Here is a 26006-nt window from a genome sequence, read left to right on the forward strand (position 1 = left end):
GCTGTAAAATGATAGGGAAAAAAAGATGGACCACATAGATATACAATGCATGCATCGAGGTGGGCCCATGGTCAGGGTCCCATCAACGCAACCTTCAAAAGCATGCAAGAGAGACAAGGAATTTTCACATTTGCCCATTTAAGAGGTGATCATGACACCACCGCCAAAGTATCATCGAATCATTGCAAAAATGACAAACAGTAAGCATTGGAAAAGGAATAGCTCTTTTGGAAGAAAACCCAAATCGCATTTTTTTCTTTCTTGCCTTCCAAAAGAACCCAAATCGAATTTTGCCATCCAAACGCGTCCTCATAACGTCTGTATAAATCCATGCAAGCTCTAGCCTTCTCATTCCAAACATTTCACGAGTTCTCTTTGTACACATAAGCCTCAAACAAGTACTAGAATGGGACAAGAGACAAGTACTGGAATGGGAAAAGTTAGAAAATCACGAGCTACTGTGGGCCCCACTTACGAAGATTTCGAGCCGTTGATCGATTGGGTCCAAGGGGAAGAACATGATACTATCTTCGTCAATCTGCCCGGTACCCATCTCACATCTTTTGTTGTTTTCTCTTTCTTTCTTTCATTTTTTCAATGAACGGCGTACGGACGCAGATTGATGGAAGCGGAATGCGTGGTGTGAGGTGTGTTGATGTCACTAAGTTTTGTAGGCCAAACCATGATATGTGTGTTATATCCACACCATTCATCCATTATAGAGATCATTTTAGACATGAGCCGAAAAATGAGGCAGAGACAAAGCTCAAGTGGACTACACCACAGAAAGTAGAGGAGATTGAATACCTACCGTTGAAAAATTCTTGGGACAATTACCCCAGCCGTTGAAACCTTCCTAAGGCCCGGCCCATCATGATGTTTATATGCCATCCAACTTTTTAAGGTCACACACACATGGATAAGGGAAAACACTAATATTAACTTCATCCAAAACTTCACTAGCTCCAGTAAGTTTTGGATGATAGGTATTCAATCTCCACTGCTTTTGTGGTGTGGTCCACCTAAACTTTGGGTTCGTGCATTAAACTGATCTGAAAAATGGATTTCACACATACATCATGATGGGACAACGTAGAATGCAATCCGAGTCATGCGCATTCTTTTCCGGGATCAGCACGACCGGATGGACACCACCGTTTGTTTTTTTTCATGCCCACCTTATTGTGTATATGAGATCCACTCCCCAATTAGATGTGTCATCTCATGCTGGTCCAAGAGCCAAAACATCAAGCTCAACTGTGATTCAAGTGGGCCATACCAATGAAAACAGAGGACATGAAATCCACTCCAACCATTAGATTCCATACCAATTCTAGGCCTCTATGCAAAAGAGTAAGACCATACACAATTCAAGTGTGCCATACCAAGGGAAATAGTTTGGAGGGTGAGCTTTTTATGTACACTTGCTCATAATCGTGTGGTCAACCTGAAACATGAATGGGGTTAATTTTATAGTTCTCAATTTAACATGAGATGACTCATCTGATGGTTGGTGTGGATTTCACATTAACATCACAATAGGTCCACCTAAGTTAGCAACTCCATTCTTTTAAAAAACTTCCTCATGCTTAAATTAGAAAACTAGTTGCTCCTACACTAGTTGTCTTTGGAAAGAACTTCCATTTCATGGGGAAGCTAGGTTAGGCCATCATGATGTTTGTGAGAAATCCACCTCAATCATTTTTTATGCCAAACCATGTTTAGACAATGGCTAAAAAATGAGGCAATCTAAAACTCAAATGGGCTACAATACGGATGGGAAAAAGTGATTAGAGAAATGCATACGGTTAAAATCTCCCTCTGGTCCCCGTGATGTTTATATGCCATCCATACTATTAATATGTTCATTCCTACTAGGATGAACTGAAGACCAAAAAATATTTGTCTGATCCAACATTCAATCTCACTGTTTTTTGTCATGTGCCTCCTTGAGCTTTGGATCTTCCTCATTTTTTAAATAATGTTCTAATATGATCTTAAAAAACAGATAAACATGATGAATTTCTCACAAATATAACTGTGAGCCCCACCTAGCTTCCCACCCCAAGAGGTTTCTACGTAAGGCTTTTTAAAGGCAATCTGTCTTTTTTCTTTTTTTCTTTTTTGTTGAAGGAGAAGGTTTAAGTCCAACCCGCTGCACTATAGTTTAAATTCCAACCAGCAATGACTTCTGACCTTCCATGTGAATACAAAATCCAACCTATCTAATAGATTGGTCCCATTATAGCTATCATCTTTTGGAAAATATCTCAATAGCCACTCATTAAGTGGATCATATTTACTTGTTTGATTAAGTAATGAAAAGTTTAAGAGTTTTTTTTTTTTTTGGCTAGTTAATGTTTTAGCAGAAAAAGCCCCAAAAATTGGTTTTTTTTTAAATCATTCAATGGTGTTTTTTTTTTTTTAATTTTTTATTTTTAAAGCCACTTTTACATTTCTCTCCTTCTCTCCCTCTTTCCTAAAGACACAACCTTACATCTATATTCCAACTAAGCCCGACAAAGGCCTGGCACAGCAGTCCCAAGCCTAAGCTCAAAAAAATAACTGAATCCGGGTTCAACCCAAAAATGGGTAATATCCTTATTTCTTGCTTAAATGTTCTTAATTTATCCATTGATTAAGTAGTCCATACAATATACAGAAAACCCTTACAAGGAACAAAATTAATAGTCTATATTCAATGTGTATATGATTTACTAATTGATTATTATAATGACATTTGTAGGATACAACACGTATGCATTAAGTTGGGTTAAAAAGATTTTAGCCCAAGCTTGGCCCGAAAATTTTATTAAGCCACGCATGTCAGGCCCAACCTTGGTATACCAGTCAATTTAAAACGTCTGAGTCTAGTCTAAATCCGAGTTGGGCGCATTAGACTGCTCAACCCACTGCTACCTTTACCAACAACCACACATGCATGAGAAATATATAACTCAAGATTGCGTTCAAATAGTGGCTGATAAAACATAAACATGGGAAATATGTAACTCAAATTAAAATGTATGGATTGTAAACTAACATAAAATAGTAAAATGATATTTTAGTTATTATATTCGTGGATACCTGATAGATGGTATTTTATATATTTAATTTCTATTTTGGAAAAGCATATTATTTATGAAACAAATTTTAAAGTTGTTCTATATTAACATATGTGTTTACTAAATTGAGCTAAAATTTTGTCTAGAATTAAACAAAAATTATTATTTTTAGCTCTGATCTTTAAAAAAAAAAAAACCATAACCAAAAAAAAATAAAAAATCTTGTCATATCCAACAGCCTCTAAAAAGCATAGAAAATTACATGACATCAACTAATTAAGAACTGCCTGCACCTTCTCCTCTAATATCATGCCAAATCACCACTTGATCTAAAAGCTTGAGCCATTAGAAGATGGCATATCAATGTATATGAAGGGACTTTAACAGAAAAGTCATTTAATCTTTGAAGTAGATGTCCATTATCTCAAAATTCTTAGAACCTGTTTGGTAGACGCCAACAAATGAGTTCATCTCATTTTAGTCAATCCTAATTATGTATTTCAGCTTGTTTGGTTGCACCAAATATCAGGAAATTTCATAATGATTGTAATGGCTCAATTTCTATGCCAAATCACTTTCTACATGCTGTCTGCATTATATATGGTTCCGATCATCATACGGCCCACCTTTATATCGGGCCTCATGGCACATTTTATTTAGGAGGTTAAAATTCAGACCCTAATAGTTATGAGCTCAGGCTGCACACAAAACCCTTAGGATCCTTTTTTGCAACTTAACAAAAGATGGCTTCCCAATTATCTCACAACTCTCTTGGTCAACTTATCATAAGCCAATTCAATTCAACAAGTGGGCTTTTTATTGCCTATTTCAAATAAAAAGCCCACTTGTTTATGAAGTTTATGAATATAAATCCAAATACACGAACTGGAATTTGACTCAAAATAACATTTAAATGTCTGACAACCTTTTGATGGTGAGTCCGAATGGAACCTTAAGCTGACCCATGATATTGAAGCCATGTGGATAAGCGGTCTTAGGTCAGCTCGGGTTTAAGAAATATTCATGGCAATGGATGCTGTAATGTCTATCCTTGAATAAATGCAAGCCTAACACATCAATAGCCCTTCCTTTCTTTTTTATTTTATTTTCTTTCTTTTTTGGTCCGTATGCTTGAGTATTTTGTAGAAAAATGCCACTAACAAGCTTTATCAATGGCTTCTTCAATGAAGGATTCAAAAAAGAGCAACTAAAAATCGAAGTCAATGAACTCCGCAAGATGAAGATAAGCGGGGAACGCCCGATCCAGGGTAATAATTGGACTCGATTCTGCCGCGAATTCATTGTGCCTGATTACTGTCATTTGACCAAGATATTATGTATAGATTTCGCGAATGGAATTCTTTCTGTGAGCCTGCCAAAAATGACCACTCAAACGAGTGGACAAGATCAACGTCCGCAAACCAAAGAATCAGTATAAAAGGTTGTGACTCAAACTGCAGTGGAAGTTCAACATCCGAGACCAAAGAATCAATAGAAAATGTTGTGACTCAAACTGCAGCAGAAGTTCAACATCCGCAGACCAAAGAATCAGTAGAAAAGATTGTGACTCGAACTGCAACAGAAGTTCAACATCCTGAGCTTTGTTTATGAGATTTATGTATGTGGTTTGCACTATAGTTCCATCATATTGTTAGATCTAAGGGCTCTTGGAAGTGGGTGATGTAGGAATCTTCATCAATTCTCTCAAGAAGCACATAATCCAAACATGGGATCCACTTTATCTGCCTAGGACACTTGATTAGTAGGGGTGATATTGAAGTTTTAACCATCCATCAAAGGTTTTAAAGGCTGGCTAGTACTTACATGGTTTCCGATTGGTTAATCATGGGTTTTCGACCATTAACTTTGAGTTTTAATCATTGATATGTTTTAAACAAGCCTGATGGATATTCAATGGCTAAGATTTGATGGTCAAGATCTTGTGATAATATGAGATACTCTTGATGTTGGATGCCAGTAAAAGGAAATTGATGGTTCGGGTGTATGAATTAAGAAGGTAAATATGTTTCCTTCGTAGTAGAGTACACATGTTATAAGGTAGTGGATTACTATCATATGGTGCTCCCCCTGAAACCCTAACCATCTTCTTATAAGATTCTATCACAGAAGAGAGCTTACAGAACCCTATCTACTGGCCATGCTAGGGCCCAACCACTCCCAACCGACCGTTACCTTATTACATTTTTATTAGAAATACAGTGGTATTCAATATAATTTTTCAAAATTAAATTTTAATCTTACTCTATTATCTCTCATATTAGATCACATCGTATTTCTACGCAAGTAGAACCATTAAGAATAGTTTAGATCATACCATTGACTGTCAACTGATTTTAATGATATCCTGCTAAAGAAGTGGATTGGCCTGATTTGATAATAATGGATTAGATATGCTACGCACGTGACATGTTGGGGAAAGTAGCTGTACCAAAACCTATGGTACTATACCAATGTATCTAAACATTTATAAAGTAATAAATTTAGTTTTGGAACCACTATGAGAATCCTGAGCTTTGTGCTAATGAATACAACCCATAGTGAAAAATCTAGGCAATTTCTCGTGATGAGAATTTCTTCATATTTTGACACTTCAATAAATAATTTTAAAAAAATTAAAATATGGGTAAAAATGATTTAAATTAAACCTTTAAATATTTATTTCATTATCGAGAAAATTTAAAAAATGCGCGGATTTTGAAAATCTAATCTAGGACTCTTTCACTGTACACATACATAGTTGTCCGGCAAGTAGAGGTGGGCATCGAGCCGAGTCGAGTCGAGGTGGGCCAAGCTCGGCTCGGCTTGTCCATGATGTACTCGAGCTCGAGCTCAAGCTCAGCCTCGAGCTCAACATTAAAGCTTGGCTTGTTTGCCAAAGTTGTCGAGTCGAGTTCGAGTCGAGCTAGTGGTTCGAGTCGAGTCGAGTTTACCTCGAGCTTGTTGGGTGAGAGAGTAATGGATTCTGTTCTTGATCCTCCTCCATTGATGAAAAATTCAAAAATCTTAAGAGAATCAAAGCAAAACCCGATGAAAAAATTGAACAAAGCTTCGAATCGGATGAGGAAACTTGTAAGAATTGATCTGTTCTTGATCTTCTTCGACCAGCAAAAATTCAAGTACTAGAAAAGAAACAGAGCAGAACACAGATCAGAAATCCAAGTAAAGAGCTCTAGCCAATCAGATCATTAGATTTCCTTGAAGCTCTAACAAATCTGAGAAGAACCCATCTCGGATTTCTTAAGTTTCTCGCCCAAGAAGTAAATCTCAAGAGATTGAAATCATACTATTGTGGAGCTGAAATGAAAACTGATGGTGGTGGTCCGGGTAGGCATGCGGCTAGCAGTGGGTAGAGAAAGAGAAGAAAGGGAAAGGGAAAGGGGGTGCGTGCGGTCGGGTAGAGACTCTAGGTTTTTTTTTTTTTTTTTTAAATTTTAAAATTAAAAATTATATATATATATATATATATATATATATATATATATATATATATATATATATATATATATATATATATATATATATAATATTTATTAATCGAGCTGAGTCAAGCTCAAGTTCGAGCTTCGAGTTGAGTCGAGTTGAAATGCCCCCTGGTCGAACTTGGCTTGAACTCAACTCGAGCTTCAAATAATTAGCTTGACTCGGCTCGGATCGGCCATTCAAGCCGAGTTAATCCGAGCTGACTCGATCCGAGTCAAGCGAGTTTTTCGAACAAGCTCAGACTCGTGAACAGCCCTACCGGCAATCCGTTCCCAACCATTGATGGAGCATGACCTAAAATATACACCGAACAAATGATAATAACCAACTGATTTTGCACTAGGAATTTAGACCACTCATTATTGTATTTTTAACCATCCATTTAATATCAATCACTCGGAGGGTTAGGATTGCTTGGACAGCGTGATTTTCAAAACCCACTCCATCCACAATGTGTCCCACAATTTGGATGGTCTGGATAGCCTTACATGAATGCTACACGTGAAGAGGAGGAATCACCACCATTTTGAAAATGACTATGAAATTTTCATGGGACTTCAAAAAGAGTGTAAGCCAAACAGGGATGTTCCAACTTTGGCCATCCAAAGAGGTAACCACCAGACCAATGCCAAAAACACCCAAAACATTAAGCATTAGAAAAGGAATAATTCACTTTTGGAAGAAAACCCAAATGGCAATTTGCCATCCAAACGCGGACAGGTAATGTTATACAAATCCATGCAAGTTCAAGTCCCTTGTTCAAAAACATTTCTTGCCTTCTCTTAGTACGCAGATCCCACATAATAAGAAGAAAAATTAAGGGGACAGAAAACAATGTCCAAAACTAACACACGGAAAATTAAGGGGACAGAAAACAATGTCCAAAACTAACACACGGCCCGCTCTTACGAGGATTTCAAGCCGTTGTTTGATTGGAAACGGGAGGATGAATTTGATATCGTCATCATCAAGCTTCCGGGTATTGATAGACGTACGTCTAGTGTTGATTTCCAGGTTTTTTTTCTTTCTTGTTTTTTTTTTCTTCGGCCATTTAGATAGATACTCTCCCAAAATGTGCTAATGTGGCATGTGGGACACATGTAATTGTTGGTCAATTATCTTGTTTTTTTTTTTCCTTTCAATTGTCCATTTTTTTCATAACCATGTTATAGGACAACCGGCCCGAAATCCATAGATTAAGTTCTCGACAGAACTCAATTAGATAAATACTATTTGATGCAGGACAATTAACCACTTGCTCTAAAAGCTCGAACTAACATAGTATGACAAATTAATTCATTCATCTCACAGCCCAGACTCCAAATTCATGGATTAGGTCATTGGCTAAACTCTCCTCATGGGGCCCAAATCCATGATTTCCACCTCACACAAGCTACCCGCCTCATACGGGTCCCAAATCCATGGGTTATGCGGGCCGCCTAGCCTAAGTGTATCCCTACATCCCACAGGCCACCCACTCAAGCTTGGCGTGAAAATGCCCCCACATTATATGTGTATGGCATCCGACCTGCCTAGAGGGTCGCACCACCGTGAAAGTCAAACATGTCAAAAATCTAGCCGACCAAACATCATGTGGACCATCATCTGAATTTGGAAAATTTTACACGGAATTAGTAAACCTCGATTGGCCTAGTTTCGGGCCTAAAAAACTGATGGGCCAGAATCAACTAGATTTGGGTTGGGGCCATAAAATCAGGCCCATAATATGATGGGCCGAGCTCAAATGGTTGAACCCAAGCCCACCAAAAGCCTTCCATTTTTTTAGCACAAGGCTACTAATTTTAGTAAGTTCTAATCAATGGAATTTGGCTCCAGGATTCAAAAAAGAGTAATTAAAACTCCAACTCGACACCTTCGGCAAGATGAAGATCAGTGCAGAACGTTCGATCGATGGCAACAAATGGAACCGCTTTTGTAAGGACTTTTACGTGCCGGAGTACTGTATCCAGAACGATATCCGTGTGAAATTCTATAACGGAATTCTCTACATGACCATGCCAAAAAAGGCCACTTAACCCAGCACACAACCCCCACCCACTTACTAGTACACACTTGAAAGTTGTAAGCAAGATGGAGGTGGTTTTTTCTTTTGATTGAACAGGCCCAGCAAAATGGTTGAGTGTGGTGGTGGCACTTGGGATTTACGTGGCATGTAATGTTAGATCCCAAGAGGAAAATGAGGATTGAATATGGCATTATCTTTTCACTGATTAAATTGCATCCTGGTTGGATTGTACTTTGTGATACATGATCAAGATCTCTCTCTCTCTCTCTCTCTCTCTCTCTCTCTCTCTCTCTCTCTCTCTCTCTCTCTCTCTGTGTGTGTGTGTATTTAGTAATGGTCTCTTGCGAACCATATTGCAAGGAATTTATGTGCGAGCCTTCATGTAAGCCGTGAGATGAGGAGAGCGGCTGCGATTCAACTGCATTGAGAGAGGGAGAGTCTTCAAAAAAAAAGGCTCTCTCTTACACTCTTGGAATTGCAAGCGAATTTTAGGCAAAAGCCTTTCGTTGGAAGATCCTATGCAAGGATTCTGTGTGGGGCCCACTATGATGTTTGTGATAAATCCAACTTGTCCATCCATTTTTTGAAATCATTTTAGGACATACGACCAAAACTGAGGAGGATCCAAAAATTAAATGGGCAACATGAGAGGAAATAGTGGGGATTTAATGACCACCGTTGAAACATTCATATGGCTACAAAAGTTTTGTATTGGTTTACGTTCCTGGTGTTATCATTTCATCTTAGTGAAAATGACCTTATAAACGGTTTGAATGGAATATAAACACCAAGGTGGAGCTTACGAAGGCTTCATCTTGTATGGCCCACTTGAATTTTGGATCCTTCTCATTTTTGGTATAATGTCCTAAAATGATATCTAAAAATGAATGGACAGGTTGGATTTCACACAAAGATCACAGGAGACCATTAATGTGTGTGTGTGTGTGTGTGGGAAAAGGTACTATACGTTCGACCATATTATACCTTCCATAAGGTCGAGTGCTGGCGGCACGTTATTCTTCGGATGGTAAAATTTTTATCTCTCGCATATTTTCTGCAAAAGTCTTGCACCCGCCATTAAAACCTTACTAAGGCCCACTATGATGTTTACCTGAGATCCAACCTCTTCATAAGTTAAGACATACATGAAAGAAGGGAAAACACAAATTTCAGCTTGATCGAAAACTTTTGTAGCCCTTAGAAATTTTTAATGGTGGGCGTCACTTTATCCACTGTTTTCTATGGTGGGTACATTCCAGCTTTGGATTTAGCTCATTCTTTGTCTCATGCCTTAAATTGATATCTCCAACTGAATGGACAGTATGGATATAACACATACATTTATGGTGGGTCCCAGATAACTTGGTGACATAACCTGTCCATAGAATACGCGTCTAGCGAGTCCATTACGACTTTTAATAATACGCATATTGTGTCCTACCCCCACACATATAGTAATCCATCCAAGTAGGGCTTTGTGGGGCCCACCGTGATGTAAGTGTTTTATCCACGCTGTTAAAAGATTTTCTCAAATCGTTTTAAGTTATTATCCTAAAAATGAGGCAAGCCCACAGCTCTAGTGGACCACGACAAAGGAGGCTGCACTGATAATGACACTCATCGTTGAAACCTTTCTAAGTGCCAGCATTATGTTTCTTTACCATCAAACATATTAATAAGGTCATGTAGATGTGAGTGAAGTGAAAACACAAATATCAACTTCATCCCAAACTTTTCCAGCTCACAAGAAGGTTTTAAGGATAGACGTTCAATCCCCACCTTATGGTCCACTTAAGCCTTGGACCTGCCTCATTTTTTGGTTCATACATTAAAATGATCTAAGAAAATCGTTGAATAGCATGGATAAAACACTTACATCATGTTGGCCACATAGAGCCATGCTTGGATGAATTACCGTCCGGGCAGATTAGATACTGACAGGTTGAGTAGCGAGTCGGCTACTGAAGTTATGTCACCAAGTTCTGTGGGCCCCACTATGATGTATGTGTTGTATCCACACCGTCCATCCATTTTGAGATATTATTTTAGGGCATGAGTCAAAGAATGAGGCAGATAAAAATTTGTAGTGGACCCCACTACAAAAAACAGTAGGGAGAGTGATTCCCACCGTTGAAACTATCCCAACGCCCACTATAATGTTTATTTGAAATCCAACCTGTTCAAAAGTTAAAAAAGACATGAAATAAGAGAAAATACAAATATCAGCTTGATCTAAAACTTTTGTGGCCTTTAGAAGTTTTTAATGGTGGGTGTCACTATCCTCACTGTTTTCTGTGTTGGGCCCACTGGATCTTTGGATTTAACTCATTCTTTGCATGTTGCCCTAAAATGATATCTCCAAATGCATGGAAGGTGTGGATATAAACATACATCATGGTGGGGCCTACGGAACTTGGTGACATAACTTTAATAGCCAGTCTAGCTACTCAACCTGTCGGTATCTAATCTACGCACGAAGTGGATGGAAACAATGTGAATTGAAGTTCTATCGTTAAGAAATTATTGGGGTGGCACGGTGTTTGGTAAGGGGCCAACCTTAGTGTTTGTGAGAAATCTACCACATCCATTAGTTTTTAGAGATCATTTTAGGACATAGGGCCGAAAATGAGCCAAATCAAAGACTCAAGTGGGCTGCACTAAAGGAAAAGGTGGGTAGGGAAATTCTTACCGTTGAAACCTCTCTGGGTCAAAGGTGGTGTTTCAATTGCATTCATACCATTCATAGCAATATTCCTACTGAGATGAACTTAAAACACAAATATTATCCTAATTTAAAACTTTTATTGCCCTATAAATATTTCCTCATATTTTCGGCCCATTTGAATCTTTGATTCGCCTCATTTTTGGCCTCTTGTCCTAAAATGATATGAAAAATAGACAGACGGGGTGAATTTCACAAAAATAAAAATAAAAAATCACGGTAGGCCCCACCTAAGTTTCTAGCATAAGGCTTTTTGCATAAAATAAGCGTGAGAGAGATAGAGGTAGAGGGGTATTTTAATAACAGGTTGTTTATTCAGTTTCCCTATACAATCTTCTATCTGACGAATAACGTGCCGCTAGCACTCAACCTTATGGAAGGTATAATACGGTCGAGTGAATAGTACATTTTCCATATATATATATACACACACACACACACACACACACACACACACATATATATATATATAAAATATTAAATTCTAGTTGTTTTGTATTTTATTTGAGTAAGATTGTGATGTAGAGCGGGTCGCAGACATTTTTATGTCCAAGATGAATCAGAGAAGGCTCGATCGGAGGCAGAAGTCATCAAGACCGTTAGAACCTTAAAACAAGCATATCTTGCAAACTGGAATGATTTACTCGACGTACTACTTAGGGGTAAGACGAGCTACTTTATCCAACCAACCAGGCATAACAGGGTTGCCCACACCGAATTTACGAGATTCCATCGGATCAACAGTAAAATTTCCTATTTATTTCCGTTTTTACTATTTTTAGTAAGTTTTGGTTTAATTGTAACTTTTCATCGGTTGGGCTTTAGGAGTTGTGTCCAACATGAAAAGTGTTTAGAAAAATTAGGAGAATAACGTGGTTAAGCCATGTAGGACACTTACTATCTAGTAAGTTGCGAATTTTAGGGAGTTTTAGTTATATTTTAATTCTTAAACTTATTCCCAAGGCTTGGTATCCCCATTTAAAGGGTTGTAGACTCGTTTATATGAATCAACCAATTTAAGAATTTTCATGAATGCTATTTTTATTTTCTTGCTTTTTGCTCGTAGATTCGAGAAGTCTCTAGAGGAGTCCAGAGAAGTTTCGTGGATTCGAAGTAGTATCCTTGAGGAAGACGGTGATCGACCTCATCACGTTCATCTAATGGGTTGGGCCTACATGTCAGTGCCTTCTGGGTCACAAGATGGGCTCGGGTCTAGACTTCTTGTCAATGGGCCAGGTGTAGGCGGGGTTCGTACGTAATTTAAAAACCAGAAAACTCAAATCAATTCGGCTTGATGTTCATTTGGGTTGGGTTGGGTCAACTCGATAGTTAATAACTATAATTTTTTTTAAAAAAGTGAACGAGTTGCATTGATTCAACTAAATTATCCAGTCGATTTGTTGAGTCTTGGTGGTGACTCAGTTGGGTCACTCTCAGATTTGAGTTTCCTACATGAAATCTCACTGAGTCAGCAAGTTTTAGAATTATGGCTGGGCTAATTAAGTCAAATTGAGCTCAACTAATTTAAACTTTGGCCCTGAAATTTAAGTACACCCAATTCTTCTATTTTTTTTATCCCAAAGATTAAGTGTCCACTCTCAAGGGCCTGAAAATTAAACCCACGCCAGTCCATGTGAGCTTGGTATGAGAGCCCAACAGGCATGGACATCCCTCTCCACAGCCCATTGGACCTTGATCCAGTTAGAAGAATTTTGACACTTTTATAGCTTATTAAAATGTGATTGAATCATTATCATTAATGCCAATGTCATGTTCTTATACATCACCATATAATCATCTGGAATAGTGAATTTCTCTACTCTTTATGATGTTTTTAGAAAGGGTGATGTCTTCACATTGGACATATGAGCATGGATTGATTAGAAACATTAAGTATAATTCTTCGTTGCTCAACAAAGTAAATATAATGTGGACTATATAGGATGGAACACATAATGATGAATGCCTAATAACAAAGGATCTAATTAAGTTTTCTATCTATATTAAACGATTATAGGTAGTTGAGATATGTCAATCAAGTGTTTAGAGTGCCTCATCAATTTTAAACGATTAACATCAACTCAATGGTCCCATGGTGCTCTGCAATATGGAATGTATAGATTTTAGTAGTAAATGTCCAATAGTTGAGCATTTCAAATCCATCAAACAACATCCATCAGGATACCTTGGTTTTGGCAATTTATGTTTGTAGATGGAGTGACGTACGTAGGGATGAGCGTGATGAGGTCGATCACTGTCTTCCTCAAGGATAACTATTTTGAATCCATGAAGCTTCTCTAGACTCCTCATGGAGACCTCTCGAGTCCACAAGGAAAAAGCAAGAAAATAGAAATAATATTCATGAAAATTTGTAAATTGATTGATCTCTAAATAAATGAGCTTACACCCCTTTAAATAGGGATACTAAGCCATGGAAGAAGTTTTGGAATAAACAACAACTAAAACTCCTAGAAATTGCGACTTTCTATGAACAGTAAACTTACTATTTATAGACTGTCGTGATTACCACTAGTGCACATGGTTTTCAGCCAAAAATAATAAGTGTCCTATTTGGCTGAACCATGATTTTCTCCTAATTATTCTAAGCACTTTTCATATTGGGCGCAACTCCTAAAGCCCAACGGATGAGGAGTTATACTCAAACTAAAACTTACTATAAATAATAAAAATGAAATTAAAACATGAATTCGACCGTTGATGGTATTTCACAAATTCAGTGCAGGCAACCCGGCGTTGCGGGTTGGGTGGCTAAAGTAACTCGTCCAACCCCAAAATCATATATGGTATGTCCAATAGCTCATTCCAGTTTGCGAGATACATCTGTTTTAAGTTTTGACGGTCTAGATTACCTCTGCTTCTGATCGGGCCTTTTCTGATCCATCTTGGCCATGAAACTGTCCACGACCCGTTCTACATCATGTATGGCCCAATGTCCAGTGGATAATCAACATGGATGGTCCAAATTTGCACTTCAAATCTGTTCAACACCTGGATGTAAGGATGAGATGGCATATGATCCATGATGTAAAATTCAATGCCTTTCACATCCATTATGTAATTACTGATTACCCATAGCCACAACGATGTTCTTTGTGATGTGATTTTCATATTATTGAGTGGACCAAAACATTCATGTAATTTTTTTTATTGATCAAGTATTCACACACACACTACCAAATGTTGATTTCTAAAATTTAATTGATTGTCATGATTCCATAGCTTGGATTGTGAAAAAGATGGGTAGCCCTATATATATTTCGAGCTTGAATGGAGAGGGTATCTTACATAGACTTTATTTCCTTGCATATTTTAGCTTAATTTCCTTTAATATAAAGCTTCCTTTCATGATTAGGCCTTGAAATTTAGAATGCGAGTTTTCCAAATATCTAAGTAGCCTTATGCATGTGCATGTACATGTGTTGCATGCATGTAGGCCATCCTACGGAAGACACTTAGGGCTAGTTTGGCACCTTATAATTGGAATGCGTTAGAATCCAATTCACAAGTACACAGGAATTCATATTAATTGAAATTCTCAATTGTGTTTGGTAGCCTGTAATTAAAATGCATGCATATCTAAAACTTATGTTTGGATGTCTATAATTAGAATGTATTGAATTTCTTTAAAATATTCATGCAAACCTAAATTTAATTAGCTAAATCAACTTTAGATTTCAAATTAGTATAAGTATGTGATATTTAATAAAATAATTATAAATAAGCCCATTAAAATATATACTTTCACCAAAATTAAGGAAATTCCATGCCTCACATAGGACACAAATGTAAAAATCATAAGCTAAGTAACTTACAAATATTTTTTAATTGTCCATTTAGATGACTAACATTTGGACAATTCAAATCACTTTAGGTGTAATTTTAGTGATGCTGCCGATAATTAAATTTTTTAAGTATCATTAACATGCTAATGTACAACAGCTCTATTTCTGGTGCGACTCTAGTGATTTATCTCCAATATCTCTAATTACACCCAATTTCAGGGTGCCAAAACGAGTAAAACATGGCCCACCCAATGATCAGACCTGTTAAAGAGAAAAACCAAAGATGATTGATATATATATATAAAGGTCCTAATATTATTTATTTAGATCCTCCAATAAGGGAAAATTTTGGAGTGCTTCCATCCAGTTAGGCCAGTGGCCTGGATAACCGAACCATTGGCCCCACTTGCCACTGTGCAAAGATGTGGTCCCTACAATGCCCTGCCGTAGAGAGGTTTGATTGGTTCAGCCCCTCTGAGGTTGGTCAAGGCATGGCTCATGTGTGAGGGGAGCAGATTAGTTGTGGCACTTGCGTCACCCAAGACAATGTGACCCTGACTGTAGGGCCCACCTTGATGTATGTATTCTATATCCATGAGTTCCAGCAGTTTTGCTAGACCACTTTAGTGCATGAGCCCAAAAATGAAACAGATGCAAATCTCGTGTGGACCACACCATATAAAACCGTGGTGATTGACTGTCGCGGGGTTGAACGTGATGAGGTCAATCACCATCTTCCTCAAAGATAACTACTCTGAATCTACGGAGCTTCTCTGGACTCCTCATAGAGACTTCTCGAATTCATGATGAAAAGAACAAGAAAAATAGAAATAAATTCTAAAAAATTCACAAATTGATTGATAATTCAAATAAATGAGTTTACAACAACTAAAACTCCTATAAATCCTGACTTACTGTAAATAGTAAAGTTATTATTTATTTGAGCTGTACACGAGTTGATCCGAGTCGAACTTGGCATAGCTCGACTCGACTCAGCCACTAGCTAACCCCAGCTCGAACTCGGCTCAGCTCGGTCCTCGAGTTTGACTGGCCAACTCGGCTCGACTAGGTTCAGTCAGCAGCTCGGGCTAGTTCGAGCCTGTGCAACTTTTTCTCAAACACATGGAGTGCACCTTCAATTTCTCACAGTATGCAAAATAACAACAATAGTTTATAGGTATTTATTCAAACACTCGGTAGGCAGCATCAAACTCTAAATATAGTGGTAGTTTTATCATGTAATGTTTTTTTATATATATAATGATTTGTTTCATATCCATACCTTCTTTGCGACCAGTCAATCTTGCGGAGAATGTATGCACGCAAAATAAAACTCCGTTGAGTCATTTCATCAAACACTTGGTGAGCAACATCAATATCAAAATAACCAAGTCACCAAACTAGTTCAATCCGAGCTCGGATAAGCTCAAACTCGGCTCAAAATTTTTCCAAGCTCCAAAAATCAACTCGACTCGACTCAAACTCAATTTAATTAGAACTGAGTCGAATCAAGCTTTTTCGAGTTGAATCGAGCAAGTTAACTAAGCTAATTCGGTTAGTGTACATATCAACTATTTATAGACGGTTGTGATTCCTACTAGTGCGTATGGTTTTCAACCAAAAATAGAAAGTATCATATTTGGCTTCACCATGTTATTCTTCTAATTATTCTAAGCATTTTTCATGTTGGGAGCAACTCCTAAAGCCCAATGGACGAAGAATTATACTCCAAATAAAATTTATTATAAATTGTAAAACTGAAATTAAAACATGAAATCAATTGCCGATTTTACGGCATAAATCTGATGGTATTTCTCAAATTATGCGTATACAATCCCACGTGGTGGGTTGGGTGGCTAAAGTAGCTCGTCCTACCCAAAATCATATATGGCATATAGAACAAGTCATTTCAATTTGTGAGATATGTTTGTTTTGAGGTCTGGATCACTTCCGCTTTAAATCAGGCCTTTTCTTATCCATCTTGGCCACGAAACCGTCTGCAACATGCTCTACATCATTGACCGTTAAAAACTTTTTTGTGAGCCACAAAAGTTTTGGATCAAGCTTATCTTTATTTTTATCCTTCATCCAAGTTTGTGTGACCAAGTCAACAGGTTGGATGGTAAATAATCGTTAGGAAAAATATTGGTGGGCCCTAAGAAGTTTGTAACGTGAAGCATTCAACCACTACAGTTTCTTATGGTATGGTCCACCTAAGATTTGGATATTCTTCATTTTTGGGCTCATGCCCTTAAATGATCTAGCAAAACGTATAAATGGCGTGGATATTCAATACGTACATCAAGGTGGGGCCCACGGTAAGGGCTGCACCATCTTGGGTGAGACCCAGGCTGCACCTAAGGAAGTTTTTAATGGTGGGCGTTCAATGACCACTGTTTCCTGTAAGTGTGGTCCACCTGAGATTTTTACATGTTTCATTTTTGGACCTATGCTATAAAATGATCTAAAAAAACAGATAGATCACCTGGATATACAATGCATACATCGAGGTGGGCCCCATGGTCAGGGTCCCACGCACATAGCTGCACCCGGGCACTACGTCGCGTCCCATCAACCAACCCTTCCAACGCATGCAAGAGAGAAGGAATTTAACGTTTGCCCATTTAAGAGGTGATCACAACACCACCGCCAAAGTATCATCGAATCAATGCAAAAATTCCAAACAGTAAGAATTAGAAATTAAAGGAATAGCTCTTTTGGAAGAAAACCCAAATCGCATTTTTTTTTTCTCTTTCTTGCCTTCCAAGAGAACCCAAATCGAATTTTGCCATCCAAACGCGTCCACATAACGTCTATATAAATCCATGCAAGCTCTTACTTTCTCATTCCAAACATCTCACAAGTTCTCTATGTACACATAAGCCTCAAACAAGTACTGGAATGGGACAAGAGACAAGTACTGGAATGGGAAAAGTTAGAAAATCACGAGCTACTGTGGGCCCCACTTACGAAGATTTCGAGCCGTTGATCGATTGGGTCCAAGAGGAAGAACATGATACTATCTTCGTCAATCTGCCAGGTACCCATCTCACATCTTATGTTGCTTTCTCTTTCTTTCATTTTTTCAATGCGCGGCGTACGGACGCAGATTGATGGAAGCGGATTGCGTGGTGTGACACACACCACCGAACTCGGTGATATGTTGACGTCACCAAGTTTTGTAGGCCCAACCATGATGTATGTGTTATATCCACACCGTTCATCCATTCTTAGAGATCATTTTAGGACATGAATCGAAAAATGAGGTAGAGACAAAGCTCAAGTGGACTACACCACAGATAGTAGAAGAGATTGAATATCTACAGTTGAAAACTTCTTGGGACAATTAAGCCAACCGTTGAAACCTTCCCAAGGCCCGGCCCACCATGATGTTTATATGCGGACGCAGATTTCCTACGAAAGGCCTTTCGCATAAAGTTCCTGCGCTGGAAACCGAAGTGGGGCTCACCGTGATGTTTGTGAGGAATCCACTCCGTCCATCCGTTTTGTGAGCTCATATTAGTGAATGAGGCCAAATATGAGCATGAGCCAAGACTCAAGTGGACCGTACTAAAGGAAAAGGTAGTTAGGAATTGAAACCTCCCTAGGATCGACCGTGATTTTTACATGCCATCCATACCATAACGTCATTTCTACTGGGATTAACTGAAAACACAAATATTAGAATGATTCAAAACTTCTATGGCCCCGCAAATATTTCAACTGTGGGCGTTCAATTCTCACAGCCCACTTGAGCATTAGATCCGGTTGATTTTTTCCTTCATTTCCTAAAATGAGCTCACAAAACAGATAGATGGGATGAATTTCTCACAAACATTACAGTGGACCCACCTAAGTTTGGAGCGCATGAACTTTTTCATGTCACACAGACATGGATGCAAGGAAAACATCAATAATAACTTCATCCAAAACTTCTATAGCTCCAGGAAGCTTTGGATGATAAATGTTCAAACTCCATTGCTTTTGTGGTCCACCTGAACTTTGGGTTCATGCATTAAACTCATCTAAAAAAATGGATATAACACATACATCATGGTGGGCTGACTTACCAAATGGGCGCCCACCGTTTGTTTTTTCCCGTGCCTACCTTGATATGTATGTGAGATCCACTCCCACCATTCACCAGTGGATGTTTCATCTCATGCAGATTCTAGAGCTAGAAACATCAAGCTGACCTGTGATTCAAGTGGGCCATACTAACGAAAATGGAGTAAGTGAAATCCACTCCAACCATTAGATTCCATACCAAAAGCTAGACCTGTGTACCAAAAAGTAGGACCATACATAATTCAAGTGAGCCATACCAAGAGAAATAGTTTGGAGGGTGAGCTTTTTATGTACACTATTTATAATCATGTGGTCCAACTGAAACAAGAATGTGACTAATTTTAGGGCCCTCAGTCTAACTTGAGATGACTCATCTGATGGTTGGAGTGGATTTCACATTAACATCACAATAGGGTCCACCTAAGTTGGCAACTCCTTTCCCTCTTTTAAATAACTTCCTCATGGATTACATTTATTAACATGAATTAATGCTTAAATTAGAAAACTAGTGGTTCATCCACTTAGTTGTGTGAGCATTTCTCCCTCTCTCTCTAGAACTTGAGTAAAAGGGAAAGCTAGGTGAGGCTCATCATGATGTTTGTGAGAAATCCACCACAATCATTGTTTTGCTGAATCACATCTAGACCAGGGCTAAAAAATAAGGCAGATTCAAAACTCAAATTAGCTCCACGACAGACAAGAAAAGGTGATTGGAGAGAAAAGGTGACAGGAGAAATGCGTACTATTAAAATCCCCCACGGGTAACGTGCTGTTTATAATCTATCCGTACCATTCAGACGTTCGTTCCTACTAGGATGAACTGAAGACCAAAAAATATTTGCCTGATTCAAAACTTTTGTGGCCTCACAAATGTTTCAACACTCGACCTTCAAATCTCATTGTTTTTGTCATGTGACCCACTTGAGCTCTCAGTCTTCCTCATTTTTTTAGCATGTCTTAAAATGATCTAAAAAAAAACATATAAATGTAATAAATTTCTTACAAACATCACAGTAGGCCCCACTTAGCTTCCCGGCACATGAGGTTCTTATTAAAAGCTTTTGAAGGCGGTCTATGCCTTTTTTTTTCTCTTCTTTTTTTTTAAAAAAACGAGAAGGTTTAGGTCTAACATGCTGCACTACAGGTTAAATTCCAACCAACAATAACTTATAACCTTCTATGTGAATACAAAATCCAACCTATCTGATAGATTGGTCCCATCATAGCCATCATCTTTTGGAAAATTTCTCAACAGCCACTCATTGAGTGGATTATATTTACTTTGTTTGATTAAGTAATGAAGAGTGAAAAAATAAATAAAATTCCTAATTAATGTTTTAGCAGAAAAAGACCCAAATTTTGGTTATTTTTTAAATCTTTCATTTTTTATTTATTTATTTTTTTTAAGTCACTTTTATATTTCTCTCCCTCTTTCCTGAATACACAACCTTGCATCTATATTCCAACTAAGCCCGACAAACGCCTAACACAGCGGTCCCAAGCCTAAGCCCAAAAAAAATAATTGAATCCGGGCTCAACCAAGCGAAACCCAAAAATGAGTAAAATCCTTATTTCTTACCTAAATGTACCTAATTTATCCATTGATTAAGTGTTCATAAATGCACAAAAAATTCTTACTAGGAACAAAATTAATAGTCTATATTCGATGCGTATGATTTACTAATTGATTATTATAATGTCATTTGTAGGATACAGCACGTATGTATTAAGTTGGGTCAAGCTAATTAAGTTGGGCGGTGCCAAGTTGGATTTAAATGATTTTAGCTCAAGCTTGGCCCGGAAATTTTATTAAGCCATGCATCAGGCCCAACCTTGGCATACCAGTCCATCTAAAAAGTCCTAGTCTAGTCTAAATTTGAGTTGGGCTCATCAGACCGCCCAACTCACTGCTTCCATTACCAACAACCACACATGAGAAATATATAACTCAAAATTACATTCAAATAGTAGCTCATAAAGCATAGTCATGGGAAATATGTAACTCAAATTAAACCGTCTGGTAGATGGATCATAAACCAACATAAAAGAGTAAAATAATATTTTAGTTATCATATTCGTGGATACTTGGTAGACAGTATTTTATATATTTAATTTCAATTTTGGAAAAGCATATTGTTTATGAAATAAATTTCTAAGTTGTTCTATACTAACATATGTGTTTATCAAATTGAGTTAAAATTTTGTATAGAATTAAACAAAAAATATTAATTTTAGCTCTAATCTTGTTTTTTAAAACTATAATAGAAACATCTTATTATATTTAAACAGACTTTTAAAAGAAAAGAAAATTACAAGACATCAACTAATAAAGAATTGTCCGCACATTCTGCTATGATACCATGTCGAATCACCACTTGATCTAAAAGCTTGAGCCATTAGAGGATGTCATATCAATGTATACCAAGGGACTTGAAAGGTCACATAATCTTTTAAGCAAATGTCTTTTGTCTCAAAATTCTTAAAACCTGTTTGGTAGACACCAAAAAATAAGTTCATCTCATTTTAGTCAATCCCGATTACATTTTACAGCAAGTTAGGTTACACCAAATATCATGAAATTTCACCAGTGATATATTGTAATGGCTTGATTTCTATGCCAAATCACTTTCTACATGTTGTCTGCATTATATATGGTTCTAATCATCATATGGCCCACCTCTATGTTGGGCCTCATGGCACATTTTATTTAGGAGGCTAAAAGTCAGACCATAATGGTTATGGTTTCAAGTTGCACACAAAATTATTTAGGTTTCTTTTTTGCAAGTTAATAAAATTTGGCTTCAAACTTTCTCACGAATCTCTTGCTGAACTTATAGTTGGATCCAAATACACAATACAAACTAGAATTTGATTCAAAATAACATCAGACAACCTTTTAAGCTGACCCATGATATTGAAGCCATGTGGATAGATGGTCTTAGGTCAGCTCGGGTTTAAGAAATATTCATGGCAATGGGTGCTGTAATGTGTATCCTTCAATAAATGCAAGCCTAACACATCAATAGCCCTTCCATTCTTTTTATTTTCTTTAATTTTCTTTTTTGGTCCTTATGCTTGAGTATTTTGTAGCAAAATGCCACTAACAAGATTTATCAATGGCTTCTTCAATGAAGGATTCAAAAAAGAGCAACTAAAAATCGAAGTCAATGAACTCCGCAAGATGAAGATCAGCGGGGAACGCCTGATCCAGGGTAACAATTGGACTCGATTCTGCCACGAATTCGCTGTGCCTGATTACTGTAATTTGAGCAAGATATTATGTATAGATTTCGCGAATGGAATTCTTTCTGTGAGCCTGCCAAAAATGACCACTCAAACGAGTGGACAAGATCAACGTCCGCAGACCAAAGAATCAGTAGAAAAGTGTGCGCCTCCAACTCCAGCAGTAGTTCAACATCCGCAGACCAAAGAATCAGTAGAATATCGTGCGCCTCGTGCGCCTCGTGCGCGTCCAACTGTAGTAGATCAAGTTCAACATACGCAGTCCAAAGAATGCGTATGTAAGGTTGGGACTCAGACTCCAAATGCTGCAGAAGATCTACATCAGCCAACAAAAGAATCCATAACAAAGGTTGCGACTCAGACTCAAAATGCTGCAGAAGATCAACATCGGCCAACCAAAGAATCCATAACAAAGGTTGAGAGTAAAATTTTTGTACAAGATCAATGTCCGCGGACGAAAGAATCCATAACAAAGATTGAGACTCAAACTGCCATACAAGATCAACATCGGCCTACCGAAGAATCCATATCAAAGGTTGATATTCAAATTTCCGTACAAGATCAACGTCGGCCAACCGAAGAATCCAAATCAAAGGTTGAGATTCAAATTGCGGTACAAGATCAACATCCGCCGACCGAAGAATCCATATCAAAGGTTCCCCTACAAGATCAACATCCACCAATCAAAGAATCCATTGGGGAGAAAACAGCTGAGCCTCCCATCTACAAACAAGATCAACCTGTGCTGAAAGCCGGGTCTCCAATCGAAAAACAAGATCAACCTATGCTGAAAAATGAGATTCCAGTGGACAGACAAGATCAACCTATGCTGAAAGCTGAGACTCTAATGGACAGTCAAGATCAATCTATGCTGAAAGATGGGCCTCTAATCGACAGACAAGATCAACCTATGCAATTCAAAGAAAGTTACAAATATAGTAAAGAAAGTTGTGAGTATAGCAAAGGCAGCTCCCTCATTGGATTGAATAGGCCTAGAGAATTGAATGTGAATGTGGTAGTCGCAACTATGGTTGGGCTGGCACTCGGGATTGGTGTAACGTACTGTGCTAAACGCCGTTAAAAATTCGGGGACTGAACTTAACATATTATCATTTATTCGATTATGTTATTTCCTCATTGGATGTTTTATTATTATTATAGCTTGGATACATCACTGAATGGATTTGCTAATATATATATATATATATATATATATATATATATATATATATATATAGGGAAAAGGTACTATGCGCTCAACCTCACAAGACCGTCCCATGAGGTCGAGTTGTGTGGGCCCCACCGTGATGCGTTTCAAACATCTACCCCATCAGTCAGATGCACCATTCCATCATGGGCCTAGGTCTCAAAAATCAAGTCAATCCGTGACTTGTGTGGGCCACACCACATACAGAAGTGGGGAGGGGCCGTGCACCATTAAAACATTCATAATCATTTTTTGGGCCCACCGAGATGTGGTTTGCAAATCCAGCCCATCCATTATGTGTGTCCCACTTGGATGAGGGTTCAGACTAAGTTTCAACAGCATTCAAAACTCAGGTGGGCCCCACCAAGTGCTTTTATATGTTTTGGGCATGTCTTCACATGATTTTAGATGGTATAGACCACCTGAGTTCCGTATATGGCTGATTTTTGGGATATCTCATAATTTAGAGGGGACCCATCAAATGCACGGTGTTGATGGTCGACACGCATCACGGTGGGGCCCACACAGCTCGACCTCACGGGAGCTTATCGTGAGGTCGAGCGCATAGTACCTTTTCCCATATATATATATATATATATATATGTGTGTGTGTGTGTGTGTGTGTGTGTGTGTGTGTGGAAAATGGTTCTATGTGGTCAACCTCATGGGAGGTCGAGCTGTGTACTGGCCCAATGTGATATGTGTCCAATATCTACCCCATCAGTTAGATGCACCATTCCATGGTGGGCCCTGGGCTTAAAAATCAAGTTAATCCATGACTTGTGTGGGCCACACTACATACAAAAGTTGAGAGGAGTTACCCTCCCATTAAAACATTCATAATCATTTGTTGGGCCCACCGAGATGTGGTTCACAAATCCAGCTTGTGTATCCCACTTGGATGAGGGGTCAGACCAAGTTTCAGATGCATCTAAATTTCAAGTGGGCCTCACTAAGTGCTTTTATATGTATGGCCCACATAAGTTCGGCTAATTTTTGGGATATCCCATATTTAAAAGGGGACCCATCAAATGCACGATGTTGATGTTCGACACGCATCACGGTGGGGCCCACACAGCTCGACCTTATGGGAAGTTCCCATGAAGTCGTGTGTTTATATATATATTGATGGGGACATCACGCGCACATGCCCCCTCCCCCCCCCATGCATGTACGTACAAAGAAGGAGGGCTCTACCGTCGATCTGGCTCGATGACGGCGTATAGGGAGAGCCTCCTAGTTAGAAGACAGAGTTTTGATTCAAAGAGTAGGTCCGATATCAAAAAAAGCCCATCATGGGATATCATGATCGTGGCTCACTAGTTGAATTGATTTCATATTTTAGGTTTTGTTTATTGCTATTATTTAGAACATTATGAATGCTTTAGATTTCTTTATTTAGTTTTTATTTTAGTTTACTTTATCGCCAGGTAATAGGTTGCGCACATGGCACGAGTTTAGGAGTATAGGATTTTCCTTATAAATAAGCACCCCTTGTAGTTCTTTTAATTGATTGAAGTTGAATAAAAATTCTTGCGTAGTTTTTCTGCTATCTGAATTTTTAAGTCGCAAAGAATTCAAAGTGGGTATGAAGCACTCCCTTTTCGAAGGGCTGAGATTAAAGTAGGCGAAGCCCTCCCTTTTCGAAGGGTTAACTACCGTAGTGCGAAGCCACGTTTATTCCAATCTGCCTGTAACACCCTAGGTTTTTAGGGGCCATGTAGGAACTCAGCCTCCAAATTTTCGGGCGTCGCTTATATTTTAATTATGGTGATTTGTACATAAATCAGTTTAAATGAACAATAAGGGATCGGCTGGAACATAAACCACAATCACAACTAATCTACTGAAATAAATGCAAATAAGAAATACAAGTTTATAGGAATATCAAATGAGTCGCCCAAGGCGTCGCCCGGCAAAATACAAAAAAAAATGACATGTCCAAAAGAATAGCACGCTGAGTCCCCTACTCAACAATCTAAGTCCGCCCACGAAATCTACGGCGAACCGCCCATCAGTTGGAAGTAGGACAGCTCATCCTCCTCATCAATGCTCGCGCTGCATGGCTCATCGAACTCAGCATCACCTGAGGCTACTAAAGAGTCTGGTTGGTGTTTTAAAACACCGTCCCAGAGTGGGAGTGAGTGATCAACTCAATGGGTGCTATTAGTCTTAAGTTACAACAAGAATCAATTCTATGATGAATTTAATGAAAGACGAACATTCATAAATTCCTAACTAATCTTGTTAATGCATATGCATGAAATATGATATGATACAAAACCTTGCAATAGCATTCCCTCGAGCAACTTCGTCTAACGATCGCATATGACTAACACTCCCTCATTGCGACCTCAACTGCCGAGTCGTC

At 38.3% G+C, this 26006-nt stretch overlaps 1 protein-coding gene across 1 annotated transcript; it reads left to right on the forward strand.

Moving 5' to 3' along the window:
* The first annotated feature begins 17166 nt into the window (after nt 1-17166).
* Nucleotides 17167-23509, forward strand: LOC131249774 (inactive protein RESTRICTED TEV MOVEMENT 2-like). The gene is made up of 2 exons (XM_058250537.1): nt 17167-18157; nt 22320-23509. The coding sequence occupies exons 1-2, from the start codon at nt 18019-18021 to the stop codon at nt 23507-23509; spliced, it is 1329 nt and encodes a 442-aa protein (XP_058106520.1). The 5' UTR covers nt 17167-18018.
* Nucleotides 23510-26006: the final 2497 nt, after the last annotated feature.

Source organism: Magnolia sinica, chromosome 6 (assembly GCF_029962835.1).
Source record: "Magnolia sinica isolate HGM2019 chromosome 6, MsV1, whole genome shotgun sequence".
NCBI classification, from domain to species: domain Eukaryota; kingdom Viridiplantae; phylum Streptophyta; class Magnoliopsida; order Magnoliales; family Magnoliaceae; genus Magnolia; species Magnolia sinica.